General features: G+C 37.4%; 1 protein-coding gene across 9 annotated transcripts in view; it reads left to right on the forward strand.

Annotated features, from left to right (window-relative positions):
* The window catches only part of LOC144319118 (phospholipid-transporting ATPase ABCA3-like), a 194,698-nt gene that overhangs the window by 111,767 nt on the left and 64,406 nt on the right, over positions 1-18,525 (forward strand). For all 9 annotated transcript variants that reach the window (XR_013385020.1, XR_013385019.1, XM_077906913.1 and 6 more), the window contains one exon: positions 6,909-7,007. Coding sequence is in view for 7 of the 9 variants with exons in the window: in XM_077906913.1 (XP_077763039.1) it covers positions 6,909-7,007 (99 nt within the window). In the remaining 2 variants the exon portion in view is untranslated. The remainder of the gene's footprint in view (positions 1-6,908; positions 7,008-18,525) is intronic.

Below are 18,525 nucleotides of genomic sequence, written 5' to 3' on the forward strand. Positions count from 1 at the left end.
TCAGGTGGTAGAGTGTGAAACTCTTGATCTTAGGGTTGTGAGTTCAAGCCCCTCGTCGTGCATGGAACCTACTCTAAAAAAAAAGAACAAGATCTTGCCATTTGCAACAACATGGATGAAACTTGAAGGTATAATGCTAAGTGAAATAGAGAAAGACAAATACCATATGATTTCACTCATATGTGAAATTTAGGAAACAAAGAAAAAGAGACAGACTCTATAGACTCAAACTATAGCAAACAAACTGATGGTTACCAGATGGGAGATGGGGAGAGAGATGGATGAAATAGGTAAAGGGGATTAAGAGTACTTATTTTGATGAACACCGAATCATGTATAGAACTGTATCATTATACTGTATACATGAAATTAATATATCACTATACATCAATTATACTTGTATTAAAAGTAAATTAGAAAAAAGAAGTAATATAGAATGTGAAAAGATCTTTATTAAAGAAATTGAATTTGTACTTTAAAACATTCCTACAGAGAAAAATCGAGGGCCATATGGCTTCACTGATTAATTCTACTTAATATTTATTGAAAAAATACATATTCTGCCTAAATTTTGGGGGGGATATAAGAAAAGGAAATATCCGAGGGAGGGGCAAGATGGCGGAAGAGTAGGGTCCCCAAATCACCTGTCCCCACCAAATTACCTAGATAACCTTCAAATCATCCTGAAAATCTACGAATTCGGCCTGAGATTTAGAGAGAGAAAACAGCTGGAATGCTACACTGAGAAGAGTTTGCGCTTCTATCAAGGTAGGAAGACGGGGGGAAAAAATAAAGAAACAAAAGGCATCCAAGAGGGAGGGGCCCCGCGAGGAGCCGGGCTGAGACCAGGGCGAGTGTCCCCAGGACAGGAGAGCCCCGTCCCAGAGAAGCAGGAGCTGCACCCATCTTCCCGGGCGGAAAGGCACTCGCAGGGAGTTAGAGCAGGACCCCAGGAGGGCAGGGATGCCCTCAGGCTCCCTGGGACACTAACAGGCACCTGCGCCCCGGGGAGAGGGCGCCGAGCTCCCTAAAGGGCTGCAGCGTGCACGGCTGGACCCGGGAGCAGCTTGGAGGGGGGCACGGGTGGAGGCTCGGTGGAGAGGGGGCTGCCCTGGCCAGCAGCGTGAATCCAACAGCGCAGGCCCCGGAGCACAGAGCACCGGGACACAGCCCAGGATCCAGCCTCCCCCCGGGACAGGCAGAGGCCGGGAGGGCCCAGGACAGCAAGGACGCTCCTGCCCCGACCTGAGCAGATCAGCGGCCCGGCCACAGGAGCATCCAGGCCCCTGCAGACGGAGAGCTCCATAGTTACTGCGGGAGCTGAATCCAGGTTTCCAGAGCTGCCGCAGCCACTGGGGTTGTTCCTCCTGGAGCCTCACGGGGTAAACAACCCCCACTGAGCCCTGCACCAGGCAGGGGGCAGAGCAGCTCCCCCAACTGCTAACACCTGAAAACCAGCACAACAGGCCCCTCCCCCAGAAGACCAACTAGACGGACAAGTTCCAGGGGAAGTCAAGGGACTTAAAGTATACAGAAACAGAAGATACTCCCCGTGTTTTTGTTGTTGTTGTTGGGACTTAAAGTATACAGAAACAGAAGATACTCCCCGTGTTGTTGTTGTTGTTTCTCTCTTTTTTTTTTTTTCTTTTTGATTTGTTTGCTTCCCCCACCCTTTTTTTCCTTTCTTTCTTATTCTTTCTCGTTTTCTTCTCTTTTTTTCTATTTTCTTCCTTTTTTCCTTTTTCTTTTTCTCTTTTGTTTCCTTCCTTCTCTCCTCTCTTTTTCTCCTTTTCCCAATACAACTTGTTTTTGGCCACTCTGCACTGAGCAAAATGACTAGAAGGAAAACCTCACCTCAAAAGAAAGAATCAGAAAATGTCCTCTCTCCCACAGAGTTACAAAATATGGATTACAATTCAATGTCAGAAAGCCAAATCAGAAGCACTATTATACAGCTACTGGTGGCTCTAGAAAAAAGCATGAAGGACTCTAGACACTTCATGACTGCAGAATTTAGATCCAATCAGGCAGAAATTAAAAATCAATTGAATGAGATGCAATCCAAACTAGAAGTCCTACTGACGAGGTTAACGAGGTGGAAGAACGAGTGAGTGACATAGAAGAGAAGTTGATGGCAAAGAGGGAAACTGAGGAAAAAAGAGACAAATAATTAAAAGGCCATGAAGATAGATCAAGGGAAATAAATGACAGCCTGAGGAAGAAAAACCTACATTTAATTGGGGTTCCTGAGGGCGCCGAAAGGGACAGAGGTCCAGAATATGTATTTGAACAAATTCTAGCTAAAAACTTTCCTAATCTGGGAAGGGAAACAGGCATTCAGATCCATGAAATAGAGAGATCCCACCCTAAAATCAATAAAAACCATTCAACACCTCGACATTTAATAGTGAAGCTTGCAAATTCCAAAGATAAAGAGAAGATCCTTAAAGCAGCAAGAGACAAGAAATCCCTGACTTTTATGGGGAGGAGTATTAGGATAACAGCAGACCTCACCACAGAGACCTGGCAGGCCAGAAAGGGCTGGCAGGATATATTCAGGGTCCTAAATGAGAAAAACATGCAACCAAGAATACTTTATCCAGCAAGGCTCTCATTCAGAATGGAAGGAGAGATAAAGAGCATCCAAGACAGGCAGGAACTGAAAGATTATGTGACCTCCAAACCAGCTCTGCAAGAAATTGTAAGGGGGACTCTTAAAATTCCCCTTTAAGAAGAAGTCCAGAGGAAGAATCCACAAAAACAAGGACTGAATACATATCATGATGACACTAAACTCATATCTTTCAATAGTAACTCTGAATGTGAACGGGCTTAATGACCCCATCAAAAGGCGCGGGATTTCAAACTGGATAAAAAAGCAGGACCCATCTATTTGCTGTCTACAAGAGACTCATTTTAGACAGCCTGAAAATAAAAGGTTGGAGAACCATTTACCATTCAAATGGTCCTCAAAAGAAAGCAGGGGTAGCCATCCTTATATCAGATAAACTAAAATTTACCCCGAAGACTGTAGTGAGAGATGAAGAGGGACACTATCTCATACTTAAAGGATCTATCCAACAAGAGGACTTAACAATCCTCAATATATATGCCCCGAATGTGGGAGCTGCCAAATATTTAAACCAATTAATAACCAAAGTGAAGAAATACTTAGATAATAATACACTTATACTTGGTGACTTCAATCTAGCTCTTTCTACCCTCGATAGGTCTTCTAAGCACAACATCTCCAAAGAAACAAGAGCTTTAAATGATACACTGGACCAGATGGATTTCACAGATATCTACAGAACTTTACATCCAAACTCAACTGAATACACATTCTTCTCAAGTGCACATGGAACTTTCTCCAGAATAGACCACATGCTGGGTCACAAATCGGGTCTGCACCGATACCAAAAGATTGGGATCGTCCCCTGCATATGCTCAGACCATAATACCTTGAAATTAGAACTAAATCACAACAAGAAGTTTGGAAGGACCTCAAACACGTGGAGGTTAAGGACCATCCTGCTAAAAGATGAAAGGGTCAACCAGGAAATTAAGGAAGAATTAAAAAGATTCATGGAAACTAATGAGAATGAAGATACAACCATTGAAAATCTTTGGGATACAGCAAAAGCAGTCCTGAGGGGGAAATACATCGCAATACAAGCATCCATCCAAAAAATGGAAAGAACTCAAATACTCAAAAGCTAGCCTTACACATAAAGGAGCTAGAGAAAAAACAGCAAATAGATCCTACACCCAGCAGAAGAAGAGAATTAATAAAGATTCGAGCAGAACTCAATGAAATCAAGACCAGAAAAACTGTGGAACAGATCAACAGAACCAGAAGTCGGTTCTTTGCAAGAATTAATAAGATAGATAAACCATTAGCCAGCCTTATTAAAAAGAAGAGAGAGAAGACTCAAATTAATAAAATCATGAATGAGAAAGGAGAGATCACTACCAACACCAAGGAAATACAAATGATTTTAAAAACGTATTATGAACAGCTATACGCCAATAAATTAGGCAATCTAGAAGAAATGGACGCATTTCTGGAAAGCCACAAACTACCAAAACTGGAACAGGAAGAAATAGAAAACCTGAACAGGCCAATAACCAGGGAGGAAATTGAAGCAGTCATCAAAAACCTCCCAAGACACAAGAGTCCAGGGCCAGATGGCTTCCCAGGGGAATTCTATCAAACGTTTAAAGAAGAAATCATACCTATTCTACTAAAGCTGTTTGGAAAGATAGAAAGAGATGGAGTACTTCCAAATTCGTTCTATGAGGCCAGCATCACCCTAATTCCAAAATCAGACAAAGACCCCACCAAAAAGGGGAATTACAGACCAATATCCCTGATGAACATGGATGCAAAAATTCTCAACAAGGTACTAGCCAATAGGATCCAACAGCACATTAAGAAAATTATTCACCACGACCAAGTAGGATTTATCCCCGGGACACAAGGCTGGTTTAACACTTGTAAAACAATCAATGTGATTCATCATATCAGCAAGAGAAAACCAAGAACCATATGATCCTCTCATTAGATGCAGAGAAAGCATTTGACAAAATACAGCATCCATTCCTGATCAAAACTCTTCAGGGTGTAGGGATAGAGGGAACTTTCCTCGACATCTTAAAAGCCATCTACGAAAAGCCCACAGCAAATATCATTCTCAATGGGGAAGCACTGGGAGCCTTCCCCCTAAGATCAGGAACAAGACAGGGATGTCCACTCTCACCACTGCTATTCAACATAGTATTGGAAGTCCTAGCCTCAGCAATCAGGCAACAAAAAGACATTAAAGGCATTCAAATTGGCAAAGAAGAAGTCAAACTCTCCCTCTTTGCCGATGACATGATACTCCTCATAGAAAACCCAAAAGCATCCACCCCAAGATTGATAGAACTCATACAGCAATTTGGTAGCGTGGCAGGATACAAAATCAATGCCCAGAAATCAATGGCATTTCTATACACTAACAATGAGGCTGAAGAAAGAGAAATTAAGGAGTCAATCCCATTTACAATTGCACGCAAAAGCATAAGATACCTAGGAATAAACCTCACCAAAGAGGTAAAGGATCTATACCCTAAAAACTATAGAACACTTCTGAAAGAAATTGAGGAAGACACAAAGAGATGGAAAAATATTCCATGCTCATGGATTGGCAGAATTAATATTGTGAAAATGTCAATGTTACCCAGGGCAATTTTCACGTTTAATGCAATCCCTATCAAAATACCATGGGCTTTCTTCAGAGAGTTAGAACAAATTAATAATCTCCAACAGGAGGGATCCTACTGAGAGCATTCAAAAGGAAGAGGGAAAATGTGAAGAGTTGTCATAGGAAAAGGGGTCAGATTGAACTGAGGTAAGAGTAGAATAAACATTATTAGGTAAAGTTAGATGGAAATGAATTTAGCCTAAAATATGGAGAAAACTTGGAGGATGGGGAGTTTTGAGTTCACCATCTCTGAGGATAATCACACATAAGCTTTTGATAGCCCCTTATTGGGAATTAGAGATGTTTTTTAAGAAGTAAATGGATTTGGGGGATCTTAGGAACTTAAAACAATGTTACTTTATCCTCGTAAAATTATTTGTTACAATCCATGATGTAACTACACCACAATCAGCAAAACTCCCATACAACTTGCCTAGCTGATAAATCTTTCTCAGTGTCCAGCTTCTACTTCATTAAATCCATTTTTTGTTATTTGGTGATTTATAATTACTGTAATTTTATGTAGGAATTTTCCATTTGATATTGAATATGTGAACAAATTAACTTTTATCAACTAGCTATTGTTCTTTATACTTACAAAAAGTTAATTTGTATTTTTTTAGGACAACAAAAGACTGTGTATCAAAGATGGAGTTGTAGTGGGGACAAATTTGCTAAAAGTAAATATCTCTTCCTTATTTCTCTTTGTTTCACAATAAGTATTACAGTGAAGAATATCTACTAGATATTTTTTCCACGGCTAACTAGAAGTTATTATGGAATCAAACAGTATTAAAAATACATCTAACAGAAAACCCAAACAACCTAATTCAAAAATGGAAAAAGGAATTGAATAAGCAGTTCTTCAAAAAGATGTACAAATAGCCAATAAGTATATGGAAAGATGCTCAACATCAGTAGTCATTAGGGAAATGCAAATAAAAAACAGAAGAAGTAACAAATACAGGAAAGGATATGGAAAAATTGAAACCCTGTACATTGCTTTTGGGAATGTAAAATGGTGCATCTGCTATGGAAAACACTATGACAGTTCCTTAAAAAGTTAAACATAGAGGGACACCTCGGTAGCTAAGTCAGATAAACGACTGACTTGATTTTGGCTAAGTTCATGATCATGGGGTCATGGATGAGCCCCGCATAGGACTCCCCACTGAGCAGAGAGTCTGCTGCTTTTCTTTGCCCTCTGCCCCTCCCCCCACCACCCTCAACTCACTCTTCTCTCTTTCCCTCTCAAATAAATCCTTTTTTAAAAAGTTAAACATAAAATTATCATATGATTCAGCAATTCCACTTCTAGGTATATACCCAAAATAAAGTAGGAACTTGAACAGGTATTTGTACACCAATGTTCATAACATTATTCATAAAATCCAAAACAAAAAAATTACCCAAATGTCCCATTGACAAATAAATGGATAAGCCACATGTTGTGTATACATAAAATGATTATTATTCAGCCTTAAAAATGAGTAAATTCTTATACATGCTACAACAGAGATGAATCTAGAAGAAATTTTGCTAAGTGAAATAAGCCAGACACAAAAGGATAAATATTGTAAGATTCCATCTTATATGAGGAACATACAATAGGAATAAACTCATCTAGATTAGTGCTGATTCATTCCTTTCTTCTACTTTCAGATTTGAAGCTCTGATTGATCACTTGGAGAAGAAACAAAAAGAGCTGGGCATTGCTAGCTTTGGTGCTTCAATCACTACCATGGAAGAAGTCTTTGTTAAGTGAGTAGTAATAACCTTTAAAACAACAACAACAAACTTCCACCTCTAAAATGCTACAATAGTTGGAAAACAAAACCCATCTTATTTGTACTGGAATGAAGTACTCATAGGTACAGATTTTTTCAAATATGTTAATATTTTCTGCTCATGCATTCACATATAGTCAGCTGAGAATACATAAAGATTTTAGGCTTTGGTCTTGATGCATGTGTCTTTTTTGTGGTAGATAGTTTAAGAGTTAGTCAAAAAGAAAAAAATAATATCTGTGTCATCATAGGAAAAGTTCTAGTTCTAACTTGAAGTCTATACTAGAAATAACTTTAAATATTAAACCTAACCATGTTTTCATAATCTTAGGCATGGTTTGTTTTGTTTCTTGCACTGTAAAAAACTTCAAATTGAAAATGTCCAGGGAGTTCAGGCTGTTCTTAGGCAAAAATAAGTTGGTTATCTTTCAAAAGATTTCACAAAAATGTCCTTTCACAAAATGTCCAAAATGCTAAGGTTATGACAGAGCTATGACAGAAGGTCTAGACTTCATTCTCTCAGACTCAGTGTTTTAATATTGTCAATATCTCAGAGTTGACTTGGGGTAATTTATTCACATGAATTAGGTTTACAGAAGACTGATATATATAAATTAAAATGCTGCTTAATTTATGATAAATTATAATACACATAATTTATATTAAGAAATTGCCTCTTAGCCATTCAATAAAATGTTCTTTTGTCTGTCACTAGGCAAACTACAGAGGGAGCAAAATTATAATAAGAAACCTCCTTTGTGAATATAACTAGGACAAGCTCTATAAGGACAGGCACCAGGAAAGTTTTATTCACTGACTATACTTGGTCCACAAACAATGTCACATAATAGGCACTCAAAAAAGTTCTTGGATGAATAAATGAATGAATCAATACTATTCAAAGCCATTATCTACACAGTAGTTGCTCTACCTGTCACTGGGAATTAAAGGTTAAAACCCTAAACCAACACCGTAGTATCTGAGTTGTCTCTCTATCCAGGGCTTCTGCCCATTTTTTTTTTCTTTCAAATTTTTATTTAAATTTTAGTTAGTTAAGGGACACCTGAGACGCTCAGCCAGTTAAGCATCTGCCTTCAGCTCAGAGTCCTGGCTGGGATCAAGCCTCTCATCAGACTCCCCTACTCAGTGGAGAACCTGCTTCTCCCTTTCCTCCTCACTCATGCTCTTCCTGGCTTCTGTGTCTGTCTGTCTGTCTGTCTGTCTGACTGTCTCTCTCTCTAATAAATGAACTTTAAAAAGCTAAAAATAATAATAAATTTTAATTAATTAACATACAGTGCAATATTGGTTTCTGGGATAGAATTCAGTAATTCATCACTTACCTACAATATCCAGTGGTTATTGTAAGTGCCATCTTTAAAGCCTATAACCCATCTAGCCCATCCCCCACCCACCCCCCTCTATCACCTCACAGTTTGTTATCTATCCTTAAGAGTCACTTATGGTTTGTGTCCCTCTCTCTTTTTCCTTTTCCCCCCTTCCATGTGTTCATCTGTTTTGTTTTTTTAATTCCACATATGTGTGAAATCATACAGTATTTCTTTCTCTAACTGATTTATTTTGCTTAGTATAATACACTCTAGCTCCATCCACATTATTTCAAATGCCAAGGTTTCATTCTTTCTTATGGCTGAGCAATATTCCATTATATATGTGCAATATTCATATATATACATATATTTTTTTTCACATCTTCTTTATCCATTCATCAGTCAACATACATTTGGGCTCTTGCCATAGTTTGGCTATTGTTGATAATGCTGCTGTGAACATTGGGATTCATATGCCTATATTGTATTTGGGTAAATACCTAGTAGTGCAATTGCTGGATCATAAGGTAGTCCTATTTTTAACTTTTTGAGGAATCTCCATAGCATTGCCCAGAGTGGCTACACCAGTTTACATTTCTACCAAAAGTGCAAGAGGGTTTCCCTTTCTCTATATCCCCACCAATATCTGTTGTTCCTTGCATTGTTAATTTTAGCCATTCTGACAAGTATGAGGTGGTATTTTATCATGGCTTTGATTTGCATTTTCTTGATGATGAACGATGTTGAGCATTTTTTCATGTCTGTTAGCCATTTAGATGTCTTCTTTGGAAAAATGTCTATTCATGTCTTCTGCCCATTTCTTAAATGCATTATTTGTTTTTTGGGTGGTGAGTTTGATAAGTTCTTTGTATATTTTGGATGGTAACCCTTTATCAGATACGTCATTTGCAAATATATTTTCCCATTCCATAGGCTGCCTATTAGTTTTATTGATTGTTTCCTTTGCTGTGCAGAAGCTATTTATCTTGATGAAGTCCAAATAGTTCATTTTTGTTATTGTTTCCTTTGCCTCAGCTACAGCCAAGGTCAAAGAGGTTGCTACCTGTGTTCTTCTCTAGTATTTTGATGGCTTCAGGTCTCACATTTAGGTCTTTAATCCATTTGAATTTATTTGTTAGATAAGATAAGATAAGAAAGTAGTCCAGTTTCATTCTTCTCCTTGTGGCTTTCCAGTTTTCCCAATACCATTAATTGAAAAGACTGTCTTTTTTTTTCTATTGGATATTCTTTCCTACTTTGTCAAAGATTGGTTGACCATATAGTGGTGAGTCCATTTCTGTTTTTTCTATTCTGTTCCATTGATCTGTGTTTTTGTTTTGTGCCAGTTTCATACTGTGTTAATGAATACAGCTTTGTAATAAGCTTGAAATCTGGAATCATGATGCCCCAGTTTTGTTTTTCTTTTTCACAGTCATTTTAACTATTTGGGCTCTTTTGTGTTTCCATACAAATTTTAGGGATTGTTCCAACTGTATGAGAAATGCTGGTGGTATTTTGATAGGGATTGCATTAAATGTGTAGATTCCTTTGGGTAGTATAGGTGTTTTAACAGTGTTTGTTCTTCCAACCCATGAGTATGGAATGCTTATCCATTTCTTTGTGTCCTCTTCAATTTCTTTCATAAGTGTTCTATAGTTTTCACAGTATAGATCTTTTACTTCTTTGGGGGCCTTGGGGTTCTTTTAAAGATTGTATTTATTTATTCATGACAGACACAGAGAAAGAGGCAGAAACATAGGTAGAGGGAGAAACAGGCTCCCCATAGGGAGCCTGATGTGTAACTCAATCCCAGGACCCCAGTCATGACCTGAGCTGAAGGCAGACACTCAACCACTGAGCCACCAAGGTGCCCCTAGATCTTTTACTTCTTTGGTTAGGTTTATTCCTAGGTATCTTATTAGTTTTGGTGCAATTGTAAACAGGATTGATTCCTTTATTTCTTTTTTTGGTGTTTCATTATTGGTGTATAGAAATGCAACAGATAAAAAAAAAAGAAATGCAACAGATTTCCATCCATTGACTTTATATCCTATAACTTTGCTGAATTCATGTATAAGTTCTAGCAATTTTTTGGTGGAGTCTTTCAGGTTTTCTACATAGAGTATCATGTCATCTCTTAAGTGAAACATCCTGTCATTATAAATGTTCTCAGGAAGACTACTTAAGTCCTTGTTCACAGCATCATTCTAATATATTGTATCATCTTACATTAACCTAAGTTTATTGAACCCTGCAGCATTGTAATACTATTTTCAAATACCGTCCAGCCACCAGCTTGATGCTACTATAATGGGTCTGCTTGCCGTTTTGACCCGAAACTGCCAGGTGTGTCATATTTACAATTGTTATATTCTCATTAGGTATTTCCCTTTATCATTATGTGGTTCTCTTCTTTGTCTTTTACTACAGTCTATTTCAAAATCGATGATGTCTGATAAAGGTACCGCTCTTCTGCTTTATTTTTTGCTTCCACTTGCATGCTATATGTTTTTCTAGTTCTTCACTTCCAGCTTGTATGTGTCTTTAGGTTTGAAGTGAGTCTCTTGTAGGCAACATATAGATGGGTTTATGTTTTTATCTATTTAATAACCCTTTGTCTTTTGATTGGAGCATTTAGTCCATTTAATTTAAAGTAGTTATTGATAAGTATGTATTTATTGCCATTTTATTCATTGTTTTTTTAGTTGTCTTTGGAGTTCTCTTCGTCTGTCTTCTTGTTCTCTTCCTTATGATTTCATGGCTTTCTTTAGTGTTATGTTTGGATTCCACTTTCTTTATTTTTGTGTTATCTATTAGAGGTTTTTTATTTGTAATTACCATTACCATTATATTCATATATAACATCTTATGTGTGTAACAATCCATATTAATTTGATGGTTGCTTAAGTTTGAATATGTTCAAAAAGCACTAAATTTTTATTCCCCTTCTATGTCTTTATGTATACAATGTCATATTTGACATCTTTATATTTTGTGTATCTCTTGGACTGATTTTGTAGGTATAATTGATTATTACTTTTGTGTTTTAACCTTCATACTGGCTTTATAAGTAATTGATCTACTACCTTTATTATATATTTTCTTTTACTTATGAAATTTTTTCTTTTCATAATTTTCTTACTTCTAGTTATGGCTTTTTCTTTCCACTCAAGGAATTCCCTTTAACATTTCTTGACTTATTTAGTGGTGATGAACACTTTTAACTTTTGTTTATCTAGGATACTTTTTATCTCTCCTTTTCTGAATGATAACCTTGCCGAGTAAAGTATTCTTGGTTGCAGGTTTTCTTCCTTATAGCACTTTGAATATATCATACCAACTCTCTTCTGGCCTGAAAGTTTCTGCTGAAAATCAGCCAATACCCTTATGGTGTATCCCTTGGCCATAACTTTTAATTTTTCTTGCTACTTTTAAAATTCTCTCTTTATCATTACTTTTTACCATTGTAATTATTGTGTGTCTTCATGTAGACCTGCTTGGGTTAGTCTTGTTAGGGGCTCTCTGAACCTCCTGGATCCAGCTGTTTCCTCTCTTCCTTAGGGAAGTTTTTAGCTATTATTTCTTCAAATAAGTTTTCTTCCCCCTTTCTCTCTTTTTCTTTTGGAATCCTTATGATATGATTGTTATTATCCTTGATGATATCACCAGAATCCCCTTAACTTATTCTAATTTTTATTCTATCTTTTTCTTTTTTGCTGTTTGCTTGACTCCTCTCCAAGACCCTATCTTCCATCTCACTGATTCACTCTTCTTGCATCCTCTAACCTGCTGTCGATTCTCGCTAGTGTATATGTTATTTCAGTTATGGAATTCTTCATCTTTTCTTTTTCACACATAAGTCTCTTTCTTTGAATTTCTTTTCTAAGATTTTATTTAGTTATTCATGAGAGACACAGAGGGAGAGGCAGAGACACAAACAGAGGGAGAAGCAGGCTCCTCACAGGGACCCTGATGTGGGACTCAATCCCCAGACTCCAGGATCACGCCCTGAGCCAAAGGCAGATGCTCAACTGCTGAACCACCCAGGCAACCCTCTTTGTTGAATTTCTCCCTAAGTTCATCAACTCTTTTCTCAAGTCCAGTGAGTATTTTTATAACTATTACTTGGAATTCTTTATCCAGGCATATTGCATATCTCAGTTTTATTTAGTCCTTTGCTGTGATTTCATCTCATTCTTTCATTTGGAATATATTCCTCTATCTTCTCATTGTGTTTAACTCTCTGTACTTGTTTCTATGCATTAGGGAGATCAGCTATATCTACTTTTGAAAGAAGTGGCCTTGTGTGGGCCCCTAGGTGGCTTAGCTGGTTAAGTGTCTGCCTTTGGCTTAAGTCATGATCCCAGTGGTCCTGGGATCAAGATTCACATTGGGCTCCCTGCTCAGTAGGGAGCCTATTTCTCTTTCTCCCTCTGACTGTCACTCCTCCTGCTCTCTCTCTCTCTCTCTGTCAAATAAATAAGTTTTTTTAAATCTTAAAAAAAAAAAAAAAGAAGAAGCTTTGTATAGAAAAGGTCCTGTGATGCCCTGTATTTCAATGCTTCCTGGTCTCTAGAACCAGGTACTTCACAGGTCTCCTATGTAGGCCAAATGTGCCCTACTGCTATGGCTAAGCCACCTTTGCTTTCAGTCCAGTCAGTTGAAATGACCTGCTTCACTTGCTGTTTGCATACTGGGCAGAGTTTGGTCTCTATGCTATTGAGGGACCTGTCTGAGGCTGCAGTAGTTTCTTAGGTGGGCTGGGTTAGCAGTCAGGCTACTTGTCCACAGTTAGCTTCTCTGCCACAGTTTTGAGCACACTAAATGCAATATTTCTTCCTGTATGACCAACAAAGGCTTCCATTCGTGGGTGAGCTGGAAGTCAGACTAGACATCTGTAATTAGTCTTCCTGCCACAACTGCAGACAAACCACATGGTAGGTTTTTCTTCCTGCATGGCCAGCTAAATAGCTCTGCTACTGGAACTTGAGACATGCTGGTGTATGGGGTTATCTTCTCCCTTTCTTTAGGGTGGTGCTGTTACATGTTGGGGTTTCTTGTAGAAAGTGGTGAGGCAGGAAATGCTCTTTGGAGGGACACCTGCTGAGGTGAGTGGGTTGGACAGGGCACATCCACAAGAAATGCTGAAATGGGATGTGTGGTACTACCAAGATAGATGAAGAGCATTAGGAGCAGCCCCGGTGGCTCAGTGGTTTAGCACCGCCTTCAGCCCAGGGTGGGATCCTGGGGACCCGGGATCGAGTCCCACATCAGGCTCCCTGCATGGAGCCTACTTCTCTCTCTGCCTGTATCTCTGCCTCTCTTTCTCTATGTCTCTCATAAGTAAATAAATAAAGTCTTTAAAAAAAATGAAGAGCATTAGCCTGGTTCCCACAATTGTCTAGGTATGTAGGCTGCAGAGGGGAAGAAAAATGTTGTTCACCAAGAATTTTTTATTGAAGAAATCTCCTGAAGATTCCTCCCACTTCCAGGGCATGTTCTGAGATCAGCAAATAACTCTTTTTCATCTATACTCTGGGTGCTTTTCAATATGCTGCTTCTTTGCTGTGTCCCAGGCTGTTATTTAAAATCCCGGCTCTTTAAGGTTAAGGACTCAGTATCCATTTTCCCTCCTATTCTGCCAGAGTTAAATTACCTGGCATTAAGCCCCACAAATTTTCAAAGCTCCTGAAGTTAAACCCTACTGGTTTTCAAAGCCAGATTTTATAGGGACTCATCTTCACCATGTGGATCCCCAGGGCCTGAGATCCCTGGTGTAGAATCTGATCCTCTCACTTCTCAGTGCTTCTCGTATCCCTCCTGTTTTTGGTTAGTCTCTCCAGAGGTTTGCTTCCCAACAGTGTTTCCACCCCTCCTACACTTTTCAATGTGGCCTCCTCTCTATGATTAACTGTGGAAGGTCTCTTCTGCCCATCTTCAAGTTGTTTCCATGGTTAGTTGCACAGATGTAGCTGTTACCTTAGTGTGTCCATAAAATGAGATGAGCTTTAAGATCATCCTACTCTTCCATCTTCCTGACCCCTCTCTCCTTTGCCCATGTTTTAAATCAGGTCATTTCTTTATCATTGTTGTGTTTTATAATATTTCTATATATTCTTGATATTAATTCCTTCTCAGACACATGATATGTAAATATTTTGTCTCTGCTGCATTTTTACTCTGTTGATAATGCCTTTTTAAAAATTTATTATTGTGGTATAACTGACTTACAATGTTATGTTAGTTTCAGGTGTACAACATAGTAATTCAAATATTCTGTATATTACTCAGTGCTTACCACAATAAGTGTAGCCCTCATCTATCACCATACAATGTTATTACAATGTTATTACAATGTTATTGACTATATTCCTTATGCTGAACTTTACATCTCTATGACATATTTATTTTATCACTGGAACTTTGTCCTCTTAATCCCCTTCATTTATTTCACCCATCCTCACACCTACCTTCCCTCTGGCAACCACTATTTTGTTCTCTGCATTTAAGAGGCTGGGGTGTTTGCTTGTTTGTTCATTTGTTTTGTTTTTTAGATCCCCCAAATAAGTGAAATCATATGGTATTTATCTTTCTCTGTCTGATTATTTTACTCTCTAGATCCATCCATGTTGTTGCAAATGCAAGATCTCACCCTTTTATTTTGGGTAATATTATAGTGTGTGTGTGTGTGTGTGTATCGTATCTTATTTATGCACTATCAGTGAACACTTGGGTTACTTTTATATTGGTTTTTGTAAATAATGCTACAATAAGCATAGGGGTGCATATATCTTTTCAAATTGGTGTTTTTTTTCCTTGCAAAAAAGTGGAATTTCTGGATAATATGGTAGTTCTATTTTTACTTTTTGAGAAACCTCTATATGGTTTTCCACAGTGGCTGCACTAGCTTCCCACCAAACAGTGCACAAGGGTTCCTTTCCTCTACACTCTCACCAATACTTATTGTTTCTTGTCTTTTTTATTTTAGCCATTCTGACAGGTGTGAGGTGACATCTCTTTATGATTCTGATTTGCATTTCCCTGATGATAAGTGATGTTGAGCATCTTTTCACGTGTCTGTTGGCCATCTGTATGTGCTCTTTGAAACAATCTCTATTCAGGTCATCTGTTTATCTGTCTATCTATCTATCTATCTATCTATCTATCTATTTTTAAACTCAATTAGCCAACATATAGTACATCATTAATCACAAATGTAGTATTCAGTAATTTATCAGTTGCATATAACACTCAGTGCTCATCACATCATGTGCATTCCTTAATGCTCATCACCCAGTTACCCCATGCCCCCTCCCACCTCCCCTCAAATCTATTTATTTTTTAATCTGATTTTGTGTGTGTGCATATGTATATTTTGAGTTACATAAGTTCTTTATGTATTTTCAATACTAAACACTTGTTAGATATGTCATTTGCAAATATCTTCTCCCATTCACTAAATTGCCATTTACTTGTGTTGATGGCTTCCTTTGCTGTGCAGAAGTTTTTTATTTTAGTTTAGTCCCAATAATTTATTTTTGCTTTCTTTTTCTTGGACTCAGAAAATATATCCACAAATATGTTGCTAAGACTAATGTCCAAGGGATGACTGCCTCTTTTATTTTAGGAATTTTATGGTTTCAGGTCTCACATTTAGGTTTTTTATCCATTTTGTTTATTTTTGTGTATGGCATAAGAAAGTGATCCAGTTGCATTCTTTTGTATATGGCTGTCCAGTCTTCCCAACAATTCTGAAAAGACAAAATATTGTATATTCTTGCCTCTTTTATTGTAGGTTAGTTGATCATATAAGTGTATGTTTATTTCTGGGATCTCTGGAGGACATTATGCTAAGTGAAATAAGCCAGACAGAGAAAGATAAATACTGCATGATTTCACTTCTCTGTGGGGTGACTGGGTGGTGGGCACTGAGGGGGGCACTTGACGGGATGAGCACTGGGTGTTATTCTGTATGTTAGTAAATTGAACACCAATAAAAAAAATAAATTAAAAAATAAAAAATAAAACAAAATAAAAAAAAATAAAAAAAAGTTGAATTCACAGTAATAAAGAATAGAATGGTGGTTATTAAGTGCAAAGAGGTGGAGAAAGTAGGAAATGTTTATCAAAGGATACAAACTTTCAGTTATGAGTCAGTTTGGGAGACTTCTTGGTTTCCACAAGTACTGCATGATGACTATATTTAATAATATATTGCAAATTTGAAATTTGATGAGAGAATAAATCTCAGATGTTCTTATCACAAAAAAAGCATGTACAGTAGATACATTAATTTGCTTGATTATGGTAATCATTTTACAATTATACATATGCATATATCAAAACACCATGTTCTATACCTTAAACATATAATTTTTATTTGTCAGTTATATTTCAAAAAAGCTGGAAAATAAGATAAAAAGAAAATAAATGGACTAAATATAATCCATTTGCCACCTTTTTAAAGATTTTATTTATTTATTCATGAGAGACACGGAGAGAGACACAGAGACATAGGCAGAGGGAGAGGCAGGCTTCTTGCAAGGAGCCTGGTGTGGGACTTGATCCCAGGACCCTGGGATCACAACCTGAGCCAAAAGCAGATGCTTAACTGCTGAGCCACCCTGGCATCACCATTTGCCATTTTTAAGAGAATTTATGATGTTTGTGCCTTTTATAAAGGTATTTGAAAAATATCAGTGCTATCTCTAGGTACTAGGAATATTTTGCCTTTGCACTTATTTATATTCTCCAGTGTTTTCCTAATAGAAATTTATTACCATTAAATAAAATATAAAGACAAAAAACTTAAAAATGAAAGAGAAAAATATTTAATCATTATATTTTAAAAGCAAAGGGGAATTTTGAGAGTCCCCCTTAAAATTTCCTGCAGAGCTGGTTTGGAGGTCACATATTCTTTCAGTTCCTGCCTGTCTTGGAAGCTCTTTATCTCTCCTTCCATTCTGAATGAGAGCCTTGCTGGATAAAGTATTCTTGGTTGCATGTTTTTCTCATTTAGGACCCTGAATATATCCTGCCAGCCCTTTCTGGCCTGCCAGGTCTCTGTGGAGAGGTCTGCTGTTACCCTAATACTTCTTATGCTGAGTGAAATAAGTCAATTGGAGAAGGACAAACATTATATGGTCTCACTCATTTGGGGAGTATGAAAAAAACAGTGAAAGGGAATAGAAGGGAAGGGAGAAGAAATGGGTAGGAAATATCAGAAAGGGAGACAGAACATGAAGACTCCTAACTCTGGGAAACGAACTAGGGGTGGTGGAAGGGGAGGAGGGCAGGAGGTGGGGGTGAATGGGTGCCGGGCACTGAGGGGGGCACTTGATGGGATGAGCACTGGGTGTTACTCTGTATGTTGGCAAATTGAACACCAATAAAAAATAAATTTATTATTTAAAAAAAATCATAATAGTCCTCAAACTTTTAGCATCAAACAATAAACATGCTGCAAGAATACTTAAAGTAGATTTTTAAATATGTATTTAATGTATTTTTAAGGTACAGAAGTCATATCAATCTACCTATTGCTTTTGATTGTCATAGTTCAGAATTTATTAATGTTCTTTTTCATACAAATGCTAACGGGAAGAGTATTGAAAATATTTTGATAATCCTGTGATTTAGAAAAAATACACCTTTTAAATCATATATTTTCTACTATGGGTTTTACCACTTTGACCAATAATTAATCTTTCCTCTCAATATACTGTGATACATTGTTTCTTCCATTTTTCTTCTTACAATTTTTCTCCTTAAATTATAATTACTCATATATATCTCTTCATCTCTTTCAAGTATCCACACACATGGAGCCAGTTTTAGAAAGAGGCAGTATATCTGAACAAAACAAAACTAAACAAAACTCTATAAATTTCCCCATCATTTCACAAAACAAAGAACATTTTAGCCCCCAATGGATAGTCATTATCTTTGATTTAGAGGTAAGTTTTAAATAAGTTCAGTTTATGAAACATACAGTGTATTGTAATTGCTTTTCTCATATTGTCTCAGAGTGATATAAACTTTCCTATGGATTTTCAGCAGCCCTCTGTTTTACTGAGACCCACTGTTATCATGCTGCCTCTATACAGTATACCTTATAACCAATGAGAAAGATCAAGGATTCTTCCAAATTTGGAACTTTGT

Source organism: Canis aureus, chromosome 8 (genome assembly GCF_053574225.1).
Source record: "Canis aureus isolate CA01 chromosome 8, VMU_Caureus_v.1.0, whole genome shotgun sequence".
Classification (NCBI taxonomy): domain Eukaryota; kingdom Metazoa; phylum Chordata; class Mammalia; order Carnivora; family Canidae; genus Canis; species Canis aureus.